The 21046-nt window shown below is 47.7% G+C and overlaps 1 protein-coding gene across 1 annotated transcript in view; it reads left to right on the top strand.

Moving 5' to 3' along the window:
- Positions 1-835: 835 nt before the first annotated feature.
- The window catches only part of ift57 (intraflagellar transport 57 homolog (Chlamydomonas)), a 52093-nt gene continuing 31882 nt past the window's right edge, over positions 836-21046 (top strand). The window contains exons 1-5 of the mRNA XM_070880047.1: positions 836-1251; positions 3679-3841; positions 14788-14906; positions 16953-17043; positions 19934-20008. Coding sequence (XP_070736148.1) covers positions 1097-1251; positions 3679-3841; positions 14788-14906; positions 16953-17043; positions 19934-20008 — 603 coding nt within the window. The 5' untranslated portion in view covers positions 836-1096. The remainder of the gene's footprint in view (positions 1252-3678; positions 3842-14787; positions 14907-16952; positions 17044-19933; positions 20009-21046) is intronic.

Here is a 21046-nt window from a genome sequence, read left to right as displayed (position 1 = left end):
TGTATTGTGTTTCTTGTTTTGTTGGGGTATTCTGATTGGTAGTAATGGGAGCACGTACAAATGGAGTTCCGATTATTATCAATGAGAATACTAGATGTTCATTGGTAGTGCAGGCCCACCTGATCTCAGAATACGAATATGTACCTGGAAGACATTTTTCCCTACACTGGACTGAGAAACAAGGCCTCCGACCGCAATCCTATGTTCCTCTGGGACTACCAGTTATTTTTGTAATTTTTTTTGGAGGCATTCACCCAAAGGAAGCTTCTGACTGCAATTTTCCCCCATTTTCCGTTCACTTATCTCATTGCTGTTAGTAAGATCTTGCTGTGTGCAAATTAGCTGCAGTGTTTCCTATTTTACAACAGTGACTACATTTGAAAGGTGCTTCATTGACTGTAAATTGTTTTGGGACATCTTGAGATGTGAAAGGTCCTCCCATGAGCCACAGCTGACACTGAATTGATCACTGGTTGGAGATTGTCCTATTTGGCAATAGTTGATAACATTAGAAACATCAGGCTTTTACAATTCAAGCTCAGCCTCACCAAACCACTATTTCTTGATTTATCTTGTCTTTTCAACGTTGGCGAGTGACGTCCTGTAATATTGGTCCCTTGGCCCTTCATCTTGGTTTGTGAATATAATATAAAGTGTTGGTAATACAGTGGTTGGTTCTAGACTGCGACTGTCGGTGATTATCTGTGAGTGAAAAATTGGTTGTACTGTTGATGATTCCCAGCAGCAGACTGTCTCCTCACTCTTTCCTGGGCTCCTTGACAACTACCCATGAGGCGGGGGCAGGATTTCTGTCGTCACTTCCTGGATACGCAGTGTTGGTTCTGCTTTCGGCGGCCGGAAGCGCTCGGGCCCTTTAACGGTTTCATTTTTATATCACAAACTGCTGCCTAACCGAGTTAGACCGGGGACCGTGTTGGACCGGACTGGACCTCGGGTTAATAAAGATCGCAGCGCCGCCAGGATCCCGGGGGAGGGTTTGTGTATTTGGCGGGTAGGTGCCGCTGTTCCTTGGAGACGGGAGAGCCGCTGCCAGTGGGGCCACCGTGACCAGGGGCCAGGCCGCCTGCCCGCTCTCATGGCCGATGACGGCCGCCGTGGCGATGAAGGGGAGCGGGGCCCCGGCGCCGTGTACCAGATGTTTGTCACCATGGAGGACCTGCTGGACAAGTTGAAGCTGATGAACTACGAGGAGGATTTGATCCGAAAGAACAACATGAAGGCGCTGTCCAGGTGAGGAGAGGTCGCACTGTGAGCCCGGCACCCGGGGCTCCGGATCAGAGGGGACTTTGTCACAGGCCCCCCTCCCATCGCGGCCCGACTGTGTTCCCCTTGGCTTTGCATAGTATCCCAACTCTCAGTGGGATTTTGCGTTTTATCCATCGGGGCTTTGAATGTTAAAAGAGAGCAGTTTGTACAATAATTAAAACAGAAAATGTTGGAAATACTCAGCCGGTCAGGCAGAATCTGTGCAGCGTAGGTCGTTGGGCCCCTGGAGCCTATTCCTTCATTCAATGTGATCATGGCTGATCTGCGACCTAACTCCATATACTTGCCTTTGGTCCATATCCTTTAATAACTTTGGTTAATTGAAATCTATCAATCTCGGATTTAAAATTAACAATTGATCTCACATCAATTGCCGTTTGCAGAAGAGAGTTCCAAACTTCTACCACCTTTTATGTGTAGAAGTGTTTACTAATGTCACTCCTGAAAGGTCTGGCTCTAATTTTTAGCCCTCTAATCCTAGATTCCCCAACCAGCGGAAATAGTTCCTTTCTATCCATCTTATCTGTTCCCCTTAATATCCTGAAAACCGTGATCAGATCATCCCTGAAGAAACCGTTTCTCTCTCCACAGATGCTCCTTGACCTGCTGAGTATTTCCAGCATTTTTATTTCAGATTTCCAGCACGTGCAGTATTTTGCTCTTGTAATTTTTTTTTAATACATTGGTTGGGCCATAATGGAATATCCTGTGCAGTTGTGAGCACCCCCATTATACAAAGGATACTGGAGTCGTGGAAAGGCTAGTCAAGATGCACTCGAATGATACCAGGAATGACAGGAAAGCAAGAACTTGCATTTATATAGCATCTTTCATGACCTTTCGATATGCCAAAGCTCTTCACAGCCACTTTTGAAGTCTAGTCACTATTGGAATGTAGGGAAATGTGGCAGCCAATTTGTGCACAACACAATCCCACAAACAGCAATTAAATTAATAACCAGATCATCTGTTTTTGGTGTCGGTTGAGGAATAAATATGGCCAAGTGGGGAAACTCCCCCACTGTTCTTTGAATAGTGCATGAGATCTTTTACATCCACCAAAGAAGCAACTGGGGCCTCTGTTTAATGTCTCATCTGAAAGGCGGCAAGTCTGACAGTGCAACACTCCCTCAGTACCAACTGAAGTGTTAGCCTGGATTATGTGCTCAAGTCTCAGGAGTGAGGCTTGAGCCCACAACCTGCTGACTCTGACATGAGCGCTACCACTGAGTTAAGGCTGACGGGTTAGAGTTGTGAAGAAAAGTGTGGGGGGAAAAAAGGTGTTTTTCACTGGAACAAAAAAAGTTAAAGGCAGAGCTAATGGAAGTTTTCAAAGTTTTGAAAACCTTCTAGGGTAAATAGTGAAATATTATTTCCAGTGATTCATGAATCAATAACAAACTTGGAATTATCACTAAAATAATGGGAGAAGATTTTTTTTCACAAGGTTATAGGGATGTTTTATTCTTGGATAAGTATCTGCAAAACAAGAAGATAAATGATATGGGATTCAATTAATTAGCTCCAGTTGAAAAGCTAGTACAAGTGCAATGGACTGAATAGCCTCCCTTGTGATATTACTCTCTGGCCCACTACAAATGTTATTGTATAGACTAAGGTGTGCACCCTATTACTATTATGTTTTTCAAATTTCCTTTGTTATTTCCTTAATGAGGCAAGCTTGATTGAAAATAATTGGGTTGAGTTTTCCTGCTCTGGTTCTGTGGAAGCTTTTCACATGAGAGAAAGCAGGAAAGGGATACTGAGATGAATATCAACCATGATCTTATTGAATGGTGGTGCAGGCTCGAAGGGCTGAATGGCCTACTCCTGCACCTATTTTCTATGTTTCTATGGTTTTTTTCTGTAATTTTGGAATGTTACATTTAGCATATTTCATGAAAGTTTGTCAAATCTTTTATTTCTATTTATACTTATTTTGAACTTTGAAGCTTTGTAACCACTTCATCTGTCTTTGTACTCATGCAGTGTAGCTTATATGTGGTCTGTTGGAAGAATTGGGTTCAATGGGCTAATTACCATTTGTCATTTCATATTTTATGTTCCCACATACAGTATTCCCTGCTCCCCCCAACTTCAAATGTTGTCCAATGCAGATCTAGAGTTCCAGCTTGGAATAAAGCCACTGCAGCTTTTATTCAGTTGCTTCCAAATCTTCAAGTGCGCTGCTTCATATCAGATTTTTCAATAGCTTGTATCAATCGGCTCTCTCATTTTAATTTTAATGTATGGACCGGGGAGGGCGAGGGAAGTGATAGAGCATACATGCATCCGTGGTCTTAAATAGGCATCATGTAGAATATATACAATCAAGCAATGTATACTATGATGGATATATTCTAATTATCTATTAAATGTTTATTTGAACAGACACTACTTTGCTCTCCCCACAAACCCTGGTGAGCAGTTCTACATGTTTACATCTCTTGCGGCTTGGCTGTTAAACCAGACAGGACGCTTATTTGAACAGCCCCAAGAATATGATGATCCCAATGCCATAATATCAAATATTCTGACAGAACTTCGTGCGTTGGTAAGTACTAGAAGTTTGTTAACTCACAAAGAAAGGGGGGGGGGGGGAAGAATTTAAGTGTGCTGGCTGTAGTAACATTTTAAACTCATTTTAGAAACAAATGGTTGCCAATTTTGCCATATCTGTAAAGAGGAAACATTTGTTGTAAAAAGGAAATATTACTTACGGTACTGAATTTTATTTGGTACCAACACCTCTATATACCATCTAGAGCTTCTTGCATATATATGTGATTGATTAAAAGTCAATAATTATCTTGAGTCTTTTTTAAAAACTCTATCCGATTTTTTTTTCAATGAATTATATTTTTTCAGTGAAAAATAGAAAATGTCCCTGCAGAGGAGAAACTAATTACATTTCCTGTTGATAATCAAGAGCCTTACTGTGGCGATAAAATGGACCATCTGTAAACCCATGTAGTTTTTGGCTTTATTTTTGTTCTGTCGGATTTTTAAATAACCCAGAATGTGTACCTTTTTTACAGTAAGTTCCATGCAAAAATATATTTAAATAAAGTTTTAAAGGTTTCTACTGTTTGCTATTTATAGTGAAATTATACTCACTCACAGTTGCACTATAAATATTGAACAGTAGAAGTCAATACAATAACAACTTGCGTGCATTTATGTAGCATCTTTAATGCAGTAAAATTTCCCAAGGTGCTTCACAGAAGCATACTCGACAAAAATTGACACCGAGCCAAAGAAGGAGACATTAGAACAGGTGACCAAAAGCTTGGTTTAAAAAGGTAGAAACATAGAAAATAGGTGCAGGAGTAGGCCATTCGGCCCTTCGAGCCTGCTCCACCATTCAATAAGATCATGGCTGATCATGCAACTTCAGTACCCCATTCCTGCTTTCTCTCCATACCCCTTGATCCATTTAGCCGTAAGGGCCACATCTAACTCCCTTTTGAATATATCTAACGAACTGGCCTCAACAACTTTCTGTGGTAGAGAATTCCACAGGTTCACAATTCACTGAGTGAAGAAGTTTCTCCTCATCTCTGTCCTAAATGGCTTACCCCTTATCCTTAGACTGTGATTTCTGGTTCGGGATTTCCCCAACATTGGGAACATTCTTCCTGCATCTAACCTGTCTAAACCCGTCAGAATTTTATGTTTCTGAGATCCTCTCTCATTCTTCTAAATTCCAGTGAATATAAGCCTAGTCGATCCAGTCTTTCTTCATATGTCAGTCCTGCCATCCCGGGAATCAGTCTGGTGAACCTTTGCTGCACTCCCTCAATAGTAAGAATGTCCTTCCTCAGATTAGGAGATCAAAACTGCACACAATACTCAAGGTGTGGTCTCACTAAGGCTCTGTACAACTGCAGTAAGACCTCCCTGCTCCTATACTCAAATCCCCTCACTATGAAGGCCAGCATGCCATTTGCTTTCTTTACTGCCTGCAGTACCTGCGTGCCTACCTTCAATGACTGATGTACCATGATACCCAGGTCTCGTTGCACCTCCCCTTTTACTAATCTGTCACCATTCAGATAATAATCTGCCTTCCTGTTTTTGCCACCAAAGTGGATAACCTCACACTTATCCTCATTGGGCAAATGCATGGCAGATGCAGTATATTCACCTAACCTGTCCAAGTAACCCTGCAGCCTCCTAGCATCCTCCTCGCAGCTCACACTGCCACCCAGCTTAGTGTCATCTGCAAACTTGGAGATATTACATTCAATTCCTTCGTCTAAATCATTAATGTATATTATAAATAGCTGGGGTCCCAGCGCTGAACCCTGCGGCACCCCACGAGTCACCGCCTGCCATTCTGAAAAGGACCTGTTTATTCCCACTCTTTGCTTCCTGTCTGCCAACCAGTTCTCGATCCACGTCAATACAATACCCCCAGTACCATGTGCCTTTAATTTTACACACTAATTTCTTGTGTGGCACCTTCTCAAAAGCCTTTTGAAAGTCCAAATACACCACATCCACTGGTTCTCTCTTATCTACTCTACGAGTTACATCCTCACAAAATTCTAGAAGATTTGTCAAGCATGATTTCCCTTTCATAAATTCATGCTGACTTGGACCGATCCTGTCACTGTTTTCCAAATGCGCTGCTATTACATCTTTAAACATAGGAAATAGGTGCAGGGGTAGGCCATTCGGCCCTTTGAGCCTGGACACCATTGAGTAAGATCATGGCTGATCATTCCCTCAGTACCCCTTTCCTGCTTTCTCTCCATACCCCTTGATCCCCTTAGCCGTAAGGACCATATCTAACTCCCTCTTGAATATATCCAATAAACTGTCATCAACAACTCTCTGCGGCAGGGAATTCCATAGATTAACAACTCTCTCTGAGTGAAGAAGTTTCTCCTCATCTCAGTCTTAAATGGCCTACCCCTGGTCCTAAGACTGTGTCCCCTGGTTCTGGACTTCCCCAACATCGGGAACATTCTACCCGCATTAATAATTGATTCCAGCATTTTCCCCACTACTGATGTCAGGCTAACCGGTCTATAGTTCCCTGTTTCTCTCTCCCACCTTTTTTTAAAAAGTGGGGTTACATTAGCCACCCTCCAATGCATAGGAACTGAACCAGAGTCCATGGAATGTTGGAAAATGACCACCAATGCATCTATTATTTCTAGGGCCACTTCCTTAAATACTCTGGAATGCAGACTATCAGGCCCTGGGGATTTATCGATCTTCAGTCCCTTCAATTTCCCTAACACCATTTCCTGACGAATAAGGATTTCCCTCCGTTCCCCCTTTTCGCTAGACCCTCTGTCCCATAGTATTTTCGGGAGGTTATTCGTGTCTTCCTTAGTGAAGACAACCAAAGTACTTGTTCAATTGGTCTGCCATTTCTTTGTTCCCCATTATGAATTCACCTGATTCTGATTGCAAGGGACCTACATTAGTCTTCACTAATCTTTTTCTCTTCACATATCTATAGAAGCTTTTGCAGTCAATTTTTATGTTCCCTGCAAGCTTACACTCATACTCTATTTTCCCGCTCCTAATTAAACCCTTAGTCCTCCTCTGCTGAATTCTAAATTTCTCCCAGTCCTCAGGTTTGCTGCTTTTTCTGGCCAATTTATATGCCTCTTCCTTGGATTTAACCCTTTCCCTAATTTCCCTTGTTCACCACGGTTGAGCCACCTTCCCTTTATTATTCTTACGCCACACAGGGATGTACAATTGTTTTAAGGAGTGTCTTAAAGGAGGAGAGAGATGTGAAGAGGTTTAAGGAAGGCAGACGCAGCATGGATTCATGAAGGGGAAATCATGTTTAACTAATTTACTAGAATTCTTTGAAGATATAACGAGCATGGTGGATAGAGGTGTACCGATGGATGTGGTGTATTTAGATTTCCAAAAGGCATTCCATAAGGTGCCACACAAAAGGTTACTGCAGAAGATAGAGGTACGTGGAGTCAGAGGAAATGTATTAGCATGGATAGAGAATTGGCTGGCAAACAGAAAACAGAGAGTTGGGATAAATGGGTCCTTTTTTCGGGTTGGAAATCGGTGGTTAGTGGTGTACCACAGGGATTGGTGCTGGGACCATAACTGCTTCCAATATACATAGATGACCTGGAAGAGGGGACAGAGTGTAGTGTAACAAAATTTGCAGATGACACTAAGATTAGTGGGAAAGCTGGTTGTGTAGATGACAGAGAGGCTGCAAAGAGATTTGGATAGGTTAAGCGAATGGGCGAAGGTTTGGCAGATGGAATACAATATCGGAAAGTGTGAGGTCATCCACCTTTTGGGGGGGGGGGGGGAAACAGTAAAAGGGAATATTATTTGAATGGGGAGAAATTACAACATGCTGCGGTGCAGAGGGACCTGGGGGTCCTTGTGCATGAATCCCAAAAAGTTAGTTTGCAGGTGCAGCAGGTAATCAGGAAGGCGAATGGAATGTTGGCCTTCATTGCGAGAGGGATGGAGTACAAAAGCAGGGAGGTCCTGCTGCAACTGTATAGGGTATTGGTAAGGCCACACCTGGAGTACTGCATGCAGTTTTGGTCACCTTACGTAAGGAAGGATATACTGGCTTTGGAGGGGGTACAGAGACGATTCACTAGGCTGATTCCGGAGATGAGGGGGTTAGCTTATGATGATAGATTGAGTAGACTGGGTCTTTACACGTTGGAGTTCAGAAGGATGAGGGGTGATCTTATAGAAACATTTAAAATCATGAAAGGGATAGACAAGATAGAGGCAGAGAAGTTGTTTCCACTGGTAGGGGAGACTAGAACTAGGGGGCACAGCCTCAAAATACGGGGGAGCCAATTTAAAACCGAGTTGAGAAGGAATTTCTTCTCCCAGAGGGTTGTGAATCTGTGGAATTCTCTGCCCAAGGAAGCAGTTGAGGCTAGCTCATTGAATGTATTCAAGTCACAGATAGATAGATTTTTAACCAATAAGGGAATTAAGGGTTATGGGGAGAGGGCGAGTAAGTGGAGCTGAGTCCACAGCCAGATCAGCCATGATCTTATTGAATGGCGGAGCAGGCTCGAGAGGCTAGATGGCCTACTCCTGTTCTTATGTTCTTATGTATGCATTCCAGAGCTTCGGGCCTAGATGGCTGAAGTTACCACCAGTGGTGGTGTGAAGGAAGTGCGGATGCACAAGAGGCCGGCGTTGGAAAATAGAGATTTTAGAGGGTTGTGGAGCTGGAGGATGTTAGAGATGGGGAGGAGCGAGACAATGGAGTGATTTTAAAGATGAGCATTTTAAAATCATGGGGTTGGTGGACCAGAAGTCAATGTAGGTCAGCGAGCACAGGAATGTGTGAATGGGACTTGGTGTGAGTTAGCATTAAGTTTACGGAAGGTGCAAGGTGTGAGACCGGCAAGGAGACTATTGGCACAGTCAAGTCTAGAGGTAACAAAAGCATGCTTGAGTTGCAGCAGCAGATGGGCAGACAGAGGTGGAAGTAGGCAGTTTTTGTGGTGGAGTGGGTATGGAGTCGGAAGCTCTGAGTCAAGCCTGGTACGGTGGTAGGAGTGTAATAAGGTCGCGGAATAATGAAGGGTTGGGTAGAGTTTTACGAGGGGGAATGGGGCGTGGGGAGGTTAGGAGGGGGAGCGTGCGGGGGAGTACGAAGGGGGAATGAGACGGTGGTGGGTGGGTACGAGGGAGGAATGGGACGGTGGTGGGTGGGTACGAGGGAGGAATGGGACGGTGGGGGAGGTACGAGGGAGGAATGGGACGGTGGGGGAGGTGTGGGGGAGGTACGAGGGAGGAATGAGACGGTGGTGGGGGAGGTACGAGGGAGGAATGGGACGGTGGTGGGGGAGGTACGAGGGAGGAATGAGACGGTGGTGGGGGAGGTACGAGGGAGGAATGGGACGGTGGTGGGTGGGTACGAGGGAGGAATGGGACGGTGGTGGGGGAGGTACGAGGGAGGAATGGGACGGTGGTGGGTGGGTACGAGGGAGGAATGGGACGGTGGTGGGGGAGGTACGAGGGAGGAATGGGACGGTGGTGGGGGAGGTTCGAGGGAGGAATGAGACGGTGGTGGGTGGGTACGAGGGAGGAATGGGACGATGGTGGGTGGGTACGAGGGAGGAATGGGATGGTGGTGGGTGGGTACGAGGGAGGAATGGGACGGTGGTGGGGGAGGTACGAGGGAGGAATGGGACGGTGGTGGGGGAGGTACGAGGGAGGAATGGGACGGTGGTGGGGGAGGTTCGAGGGAGGAATGGGACGGTGGTGGGGGAGGTACGAGGGAGGAATGAGACGGTGGTGGGGGAGGTACGAGGGAGGAATGGGACGGTGGGGGAGGTACGAGGGAGGAATGGGACGGTGGTGGGGGAGGTACGAGGGAGGAATGGGACGGTGGGGGAGGTTCGAGGGAGGAATGGGATGGTGGTGGGTGGGTACGAGGGAGGAATGGGACGGTGGTGGGTGGGTACGAGGGAGGAATGAGACGGTGGTGGGGGAGGTACGAGGGAGGAATGGGATGGTGGTGGGTGGGTACGAGGGAGGAATGGGACGGTGGTGGGGGAGGTACGAGGGAGGAATGGGACGGTGGGGGAGGTACGAGGGAGGAATGATACGGTGGTGGGTGGGTACGAGGCAGGAATGAGACGGTGGTGGGTGGGTACGAGGGAGGAATGGGACGGTGGTGGGTGGGTAGGAGGGAGGAATGAGACGGTGGTGGGGGAGGTACGAGGGAGGAATGAGACGGTGGTGGGTGGGTACGAGGGAGGAATGGGACGGTGGTGGGGGAGGTACGAGGGAGGAATGGGACGGTGGTGGGTGGGTACGAGGGAGGAATGGGACGGTGGTGGGGGAGGTACGAGGGAGGAATGAGACGGTGGTGGGGGAGGTACGAGGGAGGAATGAGACGGTGGTGGATGGGTACGAGGGAGGAATGGGACGGTGGTGGGTGGGTACGAGGGAGGAATGGGACGGTGGTGGGGGAGGTACGAGGGAGGAATGGGACGGTGGTGGGGGAGGTTCGAGGGAGGAATGAGACGGTGGTGGGTGGGTACGAGGGAGGAATGGGACGATGGTGGGTGGGTACGAGGGAGGAATGGGACGGTGGTGGGTGGGTACGAGGGAGGAATGAGACGGTGGTGGGGGAGGTACGAGGGAGGAATGGGACGGTGGTGGGTGGGTACGAGGGAGGAATGGGACGGTGGTGGGTGGGTACGAGGGAGGAATGGGACGGTGGTGGGTGGGTACGAGGGAGGAATGGGACGGTGGTGGGGGAGGTACGAGGGAGGAATGGGACGGTGGTGGGTGGGTACGAGGGAGGAATGGGACGGTGGTGGGGGAGGTACGAGGGAGGAATGAGACGGTGGTGGGGGAGGTACGAGGGAGGAATGGGACGGTGGTGGGGGAGGTTCGAGGGAGGAATGGGACGGTGGTGGGGGAGGTACGAGGGAGGAATGGGACGGTGGTGGGGGAGGTACGAGGGAGGAATGGGACGGTGGGGGAGGTTCGAGGGAGGAATGGGACGGTGGTGGGGGAGGTACGAGGGAGGAATGAGACGATGGTGGGGGAGGTACGAGGGAGGAATGAGACGGTGGTGGGGGAGGTACGAGGGAGGAATGGGACGGTGGTGGGGGAGGTACGAGGGAGGAATGGGACGGTGGTGGGGGAGGTACGAGGGAGGAATGGGACGGTGGTGGGTGGGTACGAGGGAGGAATGGGACGGTGGTGGGGGAGGTACGAGGGAGGAATGAGACGGTGGTGGGTGGGTACGAGGGAGGAATGGGACGGTGGTGGGGGAGGTACGAGGGAGGAATGAGACGGTGGTGGGTGGGTACGAGGGAGGAATGGGACGGTGGTGGGTGGGTACGAGGGAGGAATGAGACGATGGTGGGGGAGGTACGAGGGAGGAATGGGACGGTGGTGGGGGAGGTACGAGGGAGGAATGGGACGGTGGTGGGTGGGTACGAGGGAGGAATGGGACGGTGGTGGGGGAGGTACGAGGGAGGAATGAGACGGTGGTGGGTGGGTACGAGGGAGGAATGGGACGGTGGTGGGGGAGGTACGAGGGAGGAATGGGACGGTGGTGGGGGAGGTACGAGGGAGGAATGGGACGGTGGTGGGTGGGTACGAGGGAGGAATGGGACGGTGGTGGGGGAGGTACGAGGGAGGAATGAGACGGTGGTGGGTGGGTACGAGGGAGGAATGGGACGGTGGTGGGGGAGGTACGAGGGAGGAATGAGACGGTGGTGGGTGGGTACGAGGGAGGAATGGGACGGTGGTGGGGGAGGTACGAGGGAGGAATGGGACGGTGGTGGGGGAGGTACGAGGGAGGAATGGGACGGTGGGGGAGGTACGAGGGAGGAATGGGACGGTGGTGGGTGGATGCGAGGGAGGAATGGGACGGTGGTGGGGGAGTACGAGGGAGGAATGGGACGGTGGTGGGGGAGTACGAGGGAGGAATGGGACGGTGGTGGGGGAGTACGAGGGAGGAATGGGACGGTGGTGGGGGAGGTACGAGGGAGGAATGGGACGGTGGTGGGTGGGTACGAGGGAGGAATGGGACGGTGGTGGGGGAGTACGAGGGAGGAATGGGACGGTGGTGGGGGAGTACGAGGGAGGAATGGGACGGTGGTGGGGGAGGTACGAGGGAGGAATGGGACGATGGTGGGTGGGTACGAGGGAGGAATGGGACGGTGGTGGGGGAGGTACGAGGGAGGAATGGGACGGTGGTGGGTGGGTACGAGGGAGGAATGGGACGGTGGTGGGGGAGTACGAGGGAGGAATGGGACGGTGGTGGGGGAGGTACGAGGGAGTAATGGGACGGTGGTGGGTGGGTACGAGGGAGGAATGGGACGGTGGTGGGTGGGTACGAGGGAGGAATGGGACGGTGGTGGGGGAGGTACGAGGGAGGAATGAGACGGTGGTGGGTGGGTACGAGGGAGGAATGGGACGGTGGTGGGGGAGGTACGAGGGAGGAATGGGACGGTGGTGGGTGGGTACGAGGGAGGAATGGGACGGTGGTGGGGGAGGTACGAGGGAGGAATGAGACGGTGGTGGGTGGGTACGAGGGAGGAATGGGACGGTGGTGGGGGAGGTACGAGGGAGGAATGAGACGATGGTGGTGGAGGTACGAGGGAGGAATGGGACGGTGGTGGGTGGGTACGAGGGAGGAATGGGACGGTGGTGGGGGAGGTACGAGGGAGGAATGAGACGGTGGTGGGTGGGTACGAGGGAGGAATGGGACGGTGGTGGGGGAGGTACGAGGGAGGAATGAGACGGTGGTGGGTGGGTACGAGGGAGGAATGGGACGGTGGTGGGGGAGGTACGAGGGAGGAATGGGACGGTGGTGGGGGAGGTACGAGGGAGGAATGGGACGGTGGGGGAGGTACGAGGGAGGAATGGGACGGTGGTGGGTGGATACGAGGGAGGAATGGGACGGTGGTGGGTGGGTACGAGGGAGGAATGAGACGGTGGTGGGTGGGTACGAGGGAGGAATGGGACGGTGGTGGGTGGGTACGAGGGAGGAATGGGACGATGGTGGGGGAGTACGAGGGAGGAATGGGACGGTGGTGGGGGAGTACGAGGGAGGAATGGGACGGTGGTGGGGGAGTACGAGGGAGGAATGGGACGGTGGTGGGGGAGGTACGAGGGAGGAATGGGACGGTGGTGGGTGGGTACGAGGGAGGAATGGGACGGTGGTGGGGGAGTACGAGGGAGGAATGGGACGGTGGTGGGGGAGTACGAGGGAGGAATGGGACGGTGGTGGGGGAGTACGAGGGAGGAATGGGACGGTGGTGGGGGAGGTACGAGGGAGGAATGGGACGGTGGTGGGTGGGTACGAGGGAGGAATGGGACGGTGGTGGGGGAGTACGAGGGAGGAATGGGACGGTGGTGGGGGAGGTACGAGGGAGGAATGGGACGATGGTGGGTGGGTACGAGGGAGGAATGGGACGGTGGTGGGGGAGGTACGAGGGAGGAATGGGACGGTGGTGGGTGGGTACGAGGGAGGAATGGGACGGTGGTGGGGGAGTACGAGGGAGGAATGGGACGGTGGTGGGGGAGGTACGAGGGAGGAATGGGACGGTGGTGGGTGGGTACGAGGGAGGAATGGGACGGTGGTGGGTGGGTACGAGGGAGGAATGGGACGGTGGTGGGGGAGGTACGAGGGAGGAATGAGACGGTGGTGGGTGGGTACGAGGGAGGAATGGGACGGTGGTGGGTGGGTACGAGGGAGGAATGGGACGATGGTGGGTGGGTACGAGGGAGGAATGGGACGGTGGTGGGTGGGTACGAGGGAGGAATGGGACGGTGGTGGGTGGGTACGAGGGAGGAATGGGACGGTGGGGGAGGTACGAGGGAGGAATGGGACGGTGGTGGGGGAGTACGAGGGAGGAATGGGACGGTGGTGGGGGAGGTACGAGGGAGGAATGGGACGATGGTGGGTGGGTACGAGGGAGGAATGGGACGGTGGTGGGGGAGTACGAGGGAGGAATGGGACGGTGGTGGGGGAGTACGAGGGAGGAATGAGGCTTTTTAACCAAGCTTTTGGTCACCTGTCCTAATGTCTCCTTCTTTGGCTCGGTGTCAATTTTTGTCTGAGTACACTTCTGTGAAGCACCTTGGGACATTTTACTACGTTAAAGATGTTACATAAATGCATAGGTTTTTAACCTAAATGTCAACCTGCCGACCTCTTCCCAAAACATGACAGTGTTTAAAATTTAAATTTGCTTGGTTCCCTTAATAAAGGTGGAGCAGAGTATGCTTCTGAAAGCAATAATTTACTGATAAATTTATTAAGTACAAGAACACAATTTGTTTATGGGAATTCATTTTTGTTCTGTGTATCTAGTTTTCCACGCAGATTTTTTGCCATTTTCTCCCGTATACTCCTCTGCCTCCTAATGGTATTGACTGCTTTCATTTGTAAGTGTTAGCAGACTATTCAACAATAGATGTTGTAATGGCTGAGTGCAGTCCTGTCTCCCTTCCTCTCAACATCTGCATGCATACTTCAAGCAGAGACTGGTTAGCAGTCAGCAATAAGTACCCTGCTGGTTTTTACCTTCTCTAACCCAGGAGCACTGAGGTCAATTATGGTGCCCCAACTACAAACCTAGGTATGGCCACCTAACGTCACACTTCTGCTCTCTATGGCCTTGCTACTCACCAGCTGAGCCATTATTGCTGTTTTTATTTTCTATTTATACATTTTGCTGAAAGGTTTTCCACTTTAATAAGTACTGAAAATTATAGAAATAATGGATTTTTCATGAATAATTAATGTCAAAATGATTCAGAATTTAATTAGACAAAATTGTCCAATTAACTTTATTGATTGTGATTGAACAATCTATAACAAATATTGATGGTAAGTGAAATGTCTTTCAACACCAGTATAAATTTGTTGTAAAATTACAGTATTTTACATTTATCCTGGTTATAATTTTCAAAGAATCGCTAATGTTTTTCAGTAGTTGATATGTTTGTAAAACAACACCGTTATTTTCAAACCTTTTTTTTTAGGGTGGCTCAGTAGATTTCCCTCCCTCCAAACTGAAGCAAGGTTATGGGGAGCAAGTGTGTCATGTCCTAGATCGCTTAGCTGAAGAAGCCCTCAAGCATACTGGCTTTAATTGGAAGAGGTAACAACGTGATGGATGTTTGACGTGTAGTTCTGTGCAATGTAGAGTTACGGGGTGAAATTGCCCTTTTTTATAGCCCCATTAGTGCTAATGGGGCGCAACGAGGTTATCGAATGGGGGGAAGGGGTCGATAGCGCCTCCGGGGAAATTGCCCCGGAGGTTTGGGGGGCGATTTGTGCCCTGAGCTGGTACACGCACGCCAATGACGTAATCGCCGTGCGTGCCTACCCCTCACCGTCCTGCGCCAACTCCTTTGCTCTCTGCGGGTGACGAGGATGGCGCCGGCCGATGTCACCGCCAGCTTTGCGGATCACAAAGCTGATGGACATCTGCCTCCGGGACGCCCCTTAAAGGAGAGGCCGTGTGCGCCATGGTCCGCCATATTTTCAATCGGGCCGCCATCCTGCAGCCAGCATTCCATTTTGGGTGCCGGGCTGTTGGCCTGGTCAGGGGCGTCCCTGGTGGCCCAGTGTTGACCACCAAAGGGATTGCAAAGCACGCAGAGGCCCTCCCCTTTAATTGAAGGGAGGAGTGTTCTGCCGCGTTAGCGCTGTCGTGACGCCAGCGGGATGCTGGACTCCGGAGTGCGGCGCTGAACTCAGCGCCATTCTACCATCCCGGGAGCACCCCTCCACGGACGCGGAGCGCCTTCAATATCGTTCCACCTCCATTGAGGGGCGGAAGGGCCAAATTCCGCGCTGTGGACGAAACTTCCGGGAAGGATGATGTCCCGGCACCGGAAGGTTACCGCCTCCAAACGGGGCGCGGGGCAACTTCGTCCCCACAATCTTTTTTTAAAAAAATACTAGTTGATCTGTCATGGCATTGCATTCTGGGTGTCAAGACCAAGTGAAATCTTCAGGTAAAGCAGGATTAGACATTATGGATAATTGGACCTTGGAGAGAGTGGGGGTAGGGGATAAGGAACATGGAGCGAGTATGGAAATGGGTGATGAGGAAAAGAATACGGTAGGATAGAACAGGAAGTGAGAAAATACCTCAGCTAAGAGGGATCCATAAAACCTCCAAGGAGGGTGCACCATGGAATGCCAGGACTTTCCCCCAGGGAGGGAATACTCTGGGTTTATTATGTGTCTTGCAACAATTACTTGCGTTTTTTGCAAATTTCACAACCTTCTTCTCTTTAACAAGTTTGAATGCTTCCATGTTTTTGGAAATTTGACCATTTTTTTTTTCCCTAAATAAATTTACAGCTAATTTTGTCTAGCACCCTTTTGGTGTAAAGATCAATATTCAAATATAGGCAGTATTGCTGTCACATAATTTTAGCTAACATTTAACTTTGGAACCCCAATCACAGCGCCACTTAGAGTTATAACCGATATTGCAGGTAAAGTGGACATTTTGTATAATGGAAAAATGCATAGATTTGGCATAAGGGTTTTCAATGCATTTTCACATTGTGAACCTGCTACAGATTTTAATATTTAATGGATTTTTGGTGCTCTAGAACGAAATGGTAACATGGGTTAAAACAGTTGTTTCTCCTGATAAAATAGATTGAAATAAAAACACATTGGTAAAAATTTTATTTGCTGACAGATTAGTAACTTTTCTTTGGAGGGGTGTCAGAAAATTGTATAACTATTGGCAGCAAATCAAGAGCACTGAAAGTTGAGTGCGGTCATCTCTAAACATGTTTATCCAATCATCTCTGAACATGTTTGTCCAATCTGCACTCATGTTGTACAAGACTCCACATTGGGAGAATAGTCCTGCAATTTCAGGGCTAATATTCTGAAAGTTGAAAAGGTCTTTCAGAATTCAGAAGGCTGAAAAATTCACGCAAGTACCAAAGTACAGTTTCTGTACAATTTACAAGTAATCTTTTAAAACAAAACAAAGTTATTTAAAACATTTTTTTGATAAGAGTTTTATTATTGAAAAAAAACATTAATTATAGGCACATATTGGTTATGTTGTTTGAAAATGGTATCGTTTGAATACCTTCACAAATAAGCATATAGTATGCATGACATACTTGGGATAGAGTTCTGCTTTTAAATTACAGCTGTATTGATTTAGGCCTGTGTATCCAGCAGAGGAGATGGAAGAGGAAGCATTAACAGAGGATGATGCCGAATTGACATTGAACAAGCTGGAAGAAGAGTTGATTGTAGGTTCTAGTTAATAATTTGTAATTCATTCTTATTTTCAAAAATAAAAGTTTATTAATGTCAAAATGTTTTTGTCCTACTAAATGGATGCCTTCCAGCATAGGAACCAGGGTTTCTATTAGCTTAAAACATCATAAATTTTACTTAACTGCAAAGTTTAGTGAGGATATAAATAGTGAATTGGGGATGGAAGGAATTAAATGGGAGAACTAGAATTAAAATTATTTTCTTTGTGGATGTAGACAGCAAGTATTGTGATACTTTTTTTCCCCTCACAGGAGAAAAAAAAAGTTTTAATATGCATACACAACTATCTTTAATAACCATTGTAGGTATTACACAAAAAGGTATAGTTGACTCTCTCTCAGTTCTTGTCAAAGTAGACACTTTTTAAATTCTGTTTTGATTATATAAAAAAAAATCTTGTTACCCTGATAGAAATGGACAAATAATTAGACTCTATCTCCTGCCTTTTTTTGGCCTGCCTTTTCTCATGGGCTACATAGCTGTTAAATAGCATTATGTTCTAATAGAGATTCACAAACTTTACTTATTGCTTACCCCCTTCCAGATCTACTAGCTGCCTGCATACCCCTGCTAGCAAACGGGTTTAATATTTTAACCCCTTTAATGCCCAAGCATTGTACAAAGTGTACAAGTTATAATACACATATACAACTTAGTGTACAGTGATTAGAGGTGAGGGCTCTATACGTGATCATCTTTGTGTATCTGTGTTCTCATTGGTACATCTTGAAGTAAATTAACATAACAAAAAATAATTAATAAATAAAATCCACCATTAGACCGCTTCTCCCGCGTACCCTCCCAGTAATGTCTCGTGTACCCTTACCAAGGTTTGGGAGCCCCTGCTCTAATAGAAGTGGTGGGGGAACAAGAAATGACAGGGTGATTTAGGAAGAGGCTCATTTTTTTGAATGATGAGCACAAAACTGCATTTACAAAAAGGCAATAAGGAAAACTATTCCTGATATTTTCCTCAGTGTGTTAGTTTCTTTGGGCCCAAGTTTGCCCCCACAGGTGCGCCGGCTTTTTAAAATAAAAACCGTGCCTAAAAGTTACCGTGGTATTCTCCCCGCAGCTAGAACGATGCAGGCCCTTGGCATAGCGCAGCTGAAAACTGCGCCTGGACCTCTGCACGTGCGCACGCATGTGCAGTAGCTCCTCGCCCCCAACTCTCTGCAGGCTGTGTGGGAGGGGTCCAAAGCACGGCGCGCCTAGCCCTGAGGGCTCCCCGTCATTTGATCAAGACTGCTGTGGCTGTCCGCAAGCATTTGGAGAGGAACAGGAAGGATAAAGATGCCAAGTTCCGTTTGATTCTTGAGAGCAGAATCCACAGGCTGGCTCGTTATTACAAGTCTAAGAGGGTACTTCCACTGAGCTGGAAGTATGAATCCTCCACAGCTTCAGCACTTGTAGCCCAAGAAGTTTCTTCATTGGTTTATTGGATCTAAAAAAAAATGCTCCCCCTCTTCCCCTTTTCATTTATTATTCTTTATTAATTATAATGGTTTCTATGCTTCTTTATTGTTAAAAGTGAAGTGTTTAATGCTTTGGAGAATCCTCTAACTTCCCTCCCTCCCACCCCCCCAATCTCTGGCTACCTGCGCTGATCTCTTTGTAATTTTCAAATAAAGAGGGAAATGAAAAGTAGAAACAACAAACTAACAATTAAGGGATAAAAACAGAAAATGCTGGAAAATCTCAGCAGGTCAGACAGCATCTAGGAATGCCCACCTCCACAGATGCTGCCTGACCCGAGTATTTCCAGCATTTTCTGTTTTTTCAGAATCCAGCATCTGCAATATTTTGCTTTTGTAACAACCAAGGGAAATGGTTGCAACACACTCGTATCAGATCATTACTCTTGGATGGGAGGGAAGGGTGGGGGGGGCGGAGACACAAAGAATAGCATATTGTATATCCTCTGGACATTCTAAAGTCCTTCACAGCCTAAGAACTACCTTTTCAGTGTGTTTTTTAATGCAGCCAATTTATAAAGATTGATTGCTATGACTACTCAACAACTCTCCCCATCCATCATAGGCAGTCCCTCATGTCGAGGATGACTTGCTTCCACGCCAAAAAGGGTTCATGGGTGTTTCAATGAAGGACCTAATATTCCAGGTCCTGAACTACATGTTGAAGGGTGGAAAATGCCTATGCATGGAGTTTTTTTAATGTGTGGTGGCCGTTGTACACCAGCCACCACACAGGCTTGACAGAGCTAGGTCTTGGTCCAGTGGCAAGGATTAACCAAGACGACTGGAGACCAGCTCTGCTGCATAGACCTAGTGTCTGTGTGTGTGTGTTGGGGACAGTAACCTACAGTCTGTGTGGGCGGGGCTGGGCTCGGTTGGAGACAGTGACCTACAGTCAGTGTGTGCTGGGCTGTGTTGGGGACAGGGAACCACCATTCTGTTATGAATCGAGGTGGTGCGGGAATAGGGTTTTGCCATTATAAAGCTACCTGCCACACAGTATGTGGGTTGGGGCGCAGGAGCGGCAAGTGATCGTGGAGCGACGTGAACGGGGCCCAGGAGATACGTGAGTTCGGGGCCCAGAAGAGGCAAGGGCCCGGGGGCAGCACGGACCAGCCCACACTGCAATATGTGTGCGCATTAGGTCAACAACTCTATTATTGTTGTAACATGCAACTGCCAGGATAGTAGACGGTGAACTAGATGGACCTTGGTCTTATTTTATCTAGCAATTCTACATTCATACATTGCCAGTGTCATAGTCTGAAATACTGGATTTCATAAGGAAATTGCAAATACAGTGAGAAAATAATTGTCCATTATTTTTCTTCAGAATGACGAAAGTTCATTTCATTGATTTAATTATGTCTCTGAAACTGGCTTTCAGGAAGAAGCAGACGATTTCGAAGAGGGGGAGCCTTTCCTGGATCTGGAGGTTTTGAAAGCTCAGGGACAGAAAATGGTGAGTTTTCCTCTTCATTAAAATATTTGTATCTTCAGTGGATAGTGTTTACTGTCAAACCATTTATGCCATTTTTGTTCCCTGCTTTCCATATGCCCTCTGATAGTTGTTCATGGCTTCTTTTACCAAGAGCAGTGCAATGTTATGGAGTGGGTTGTCATGATCCTTGTAAAGATCCTGGCCCCCACCCCCAAAGAAGCAAATTTACCCATAGACTGTAGGCAAGTTCATATAGATTCTGTTGTCTGAACCATTGGAAATATTAGCTGCACTTTATAGATACCATATTGTTATAAACATAAAGAGTCAAGATGCCCAGAATTCAAACTCTAATGTTGTTTTAAAATTGTATTTTTAATTCTCAGTTACTTTTCTAAAAGAAAATTGAAAATACATTTAATTTTGACCATCCTGATTGGGTTTTCTGTCTAGTTATGATATGAATGAATAGATTCTTGCTAAAAAAAAGAAATCCAACATCATTTAGGCAAATTAAATTTCAAGAGATGGTCCCATCAGCATTAATTTTAGAAATCAAGTAATTTAGATTTAATGGCCTGGATTTTGCAGTGGGTAATGACGACAAACTGTCACTGATCGTTGTCATTATCCCTCTGAAACTGACGAGCTTCAACATTTAGCACATGCGCATCTAAACATAGAAATCCTGAAGTTGCAGTCAGTCATTCACAGCTCCAACACTGGCTGGGCTGTGGCTACCCCTACCCCCCCCCCCCCCCCCATTGCCGGCAATTGTGTAACCAGTGAAACCGCCGAAAACTTTGACTTTCCTGCCCTAATATCACTGTTAAATACCCAATCAAATGTTAAGCCTTGTTGCAATAGGTGTAACTGGGGTTTTAACAACGTATTGACTGCTAAACTACCATTCTGGCTCTGAAAAACTATTTTTTATATTTGTGGAGTGTCAAAGTTCACCATTATGATAAAAATAAAAAAAAATTTAAAAACTTGAAAAGAAAATGTTTAAAGTTTGTTCATGATGGCCTGTAATTTGCAGTCAGTGGCGAAGCAAAG

Source organism: Pristiophorus japonicus, chromosome 5 (assembly GCF_044704955.1).
Source record: "Pristiophorus japonicus isolate sPriJap1 chromosome 5, sPriJap1.hap1, whole genome shotgun sequence".
Lineage (NCBI taxonomy): Eukaryota > Metazoa > Chordata > Chondrichthyes > Pristiophoridae > Pristiophorus > Pristiophorus japonicus.
This window is presented reverse-complemented; position numbering and strand designations above follow the sequence as displayed.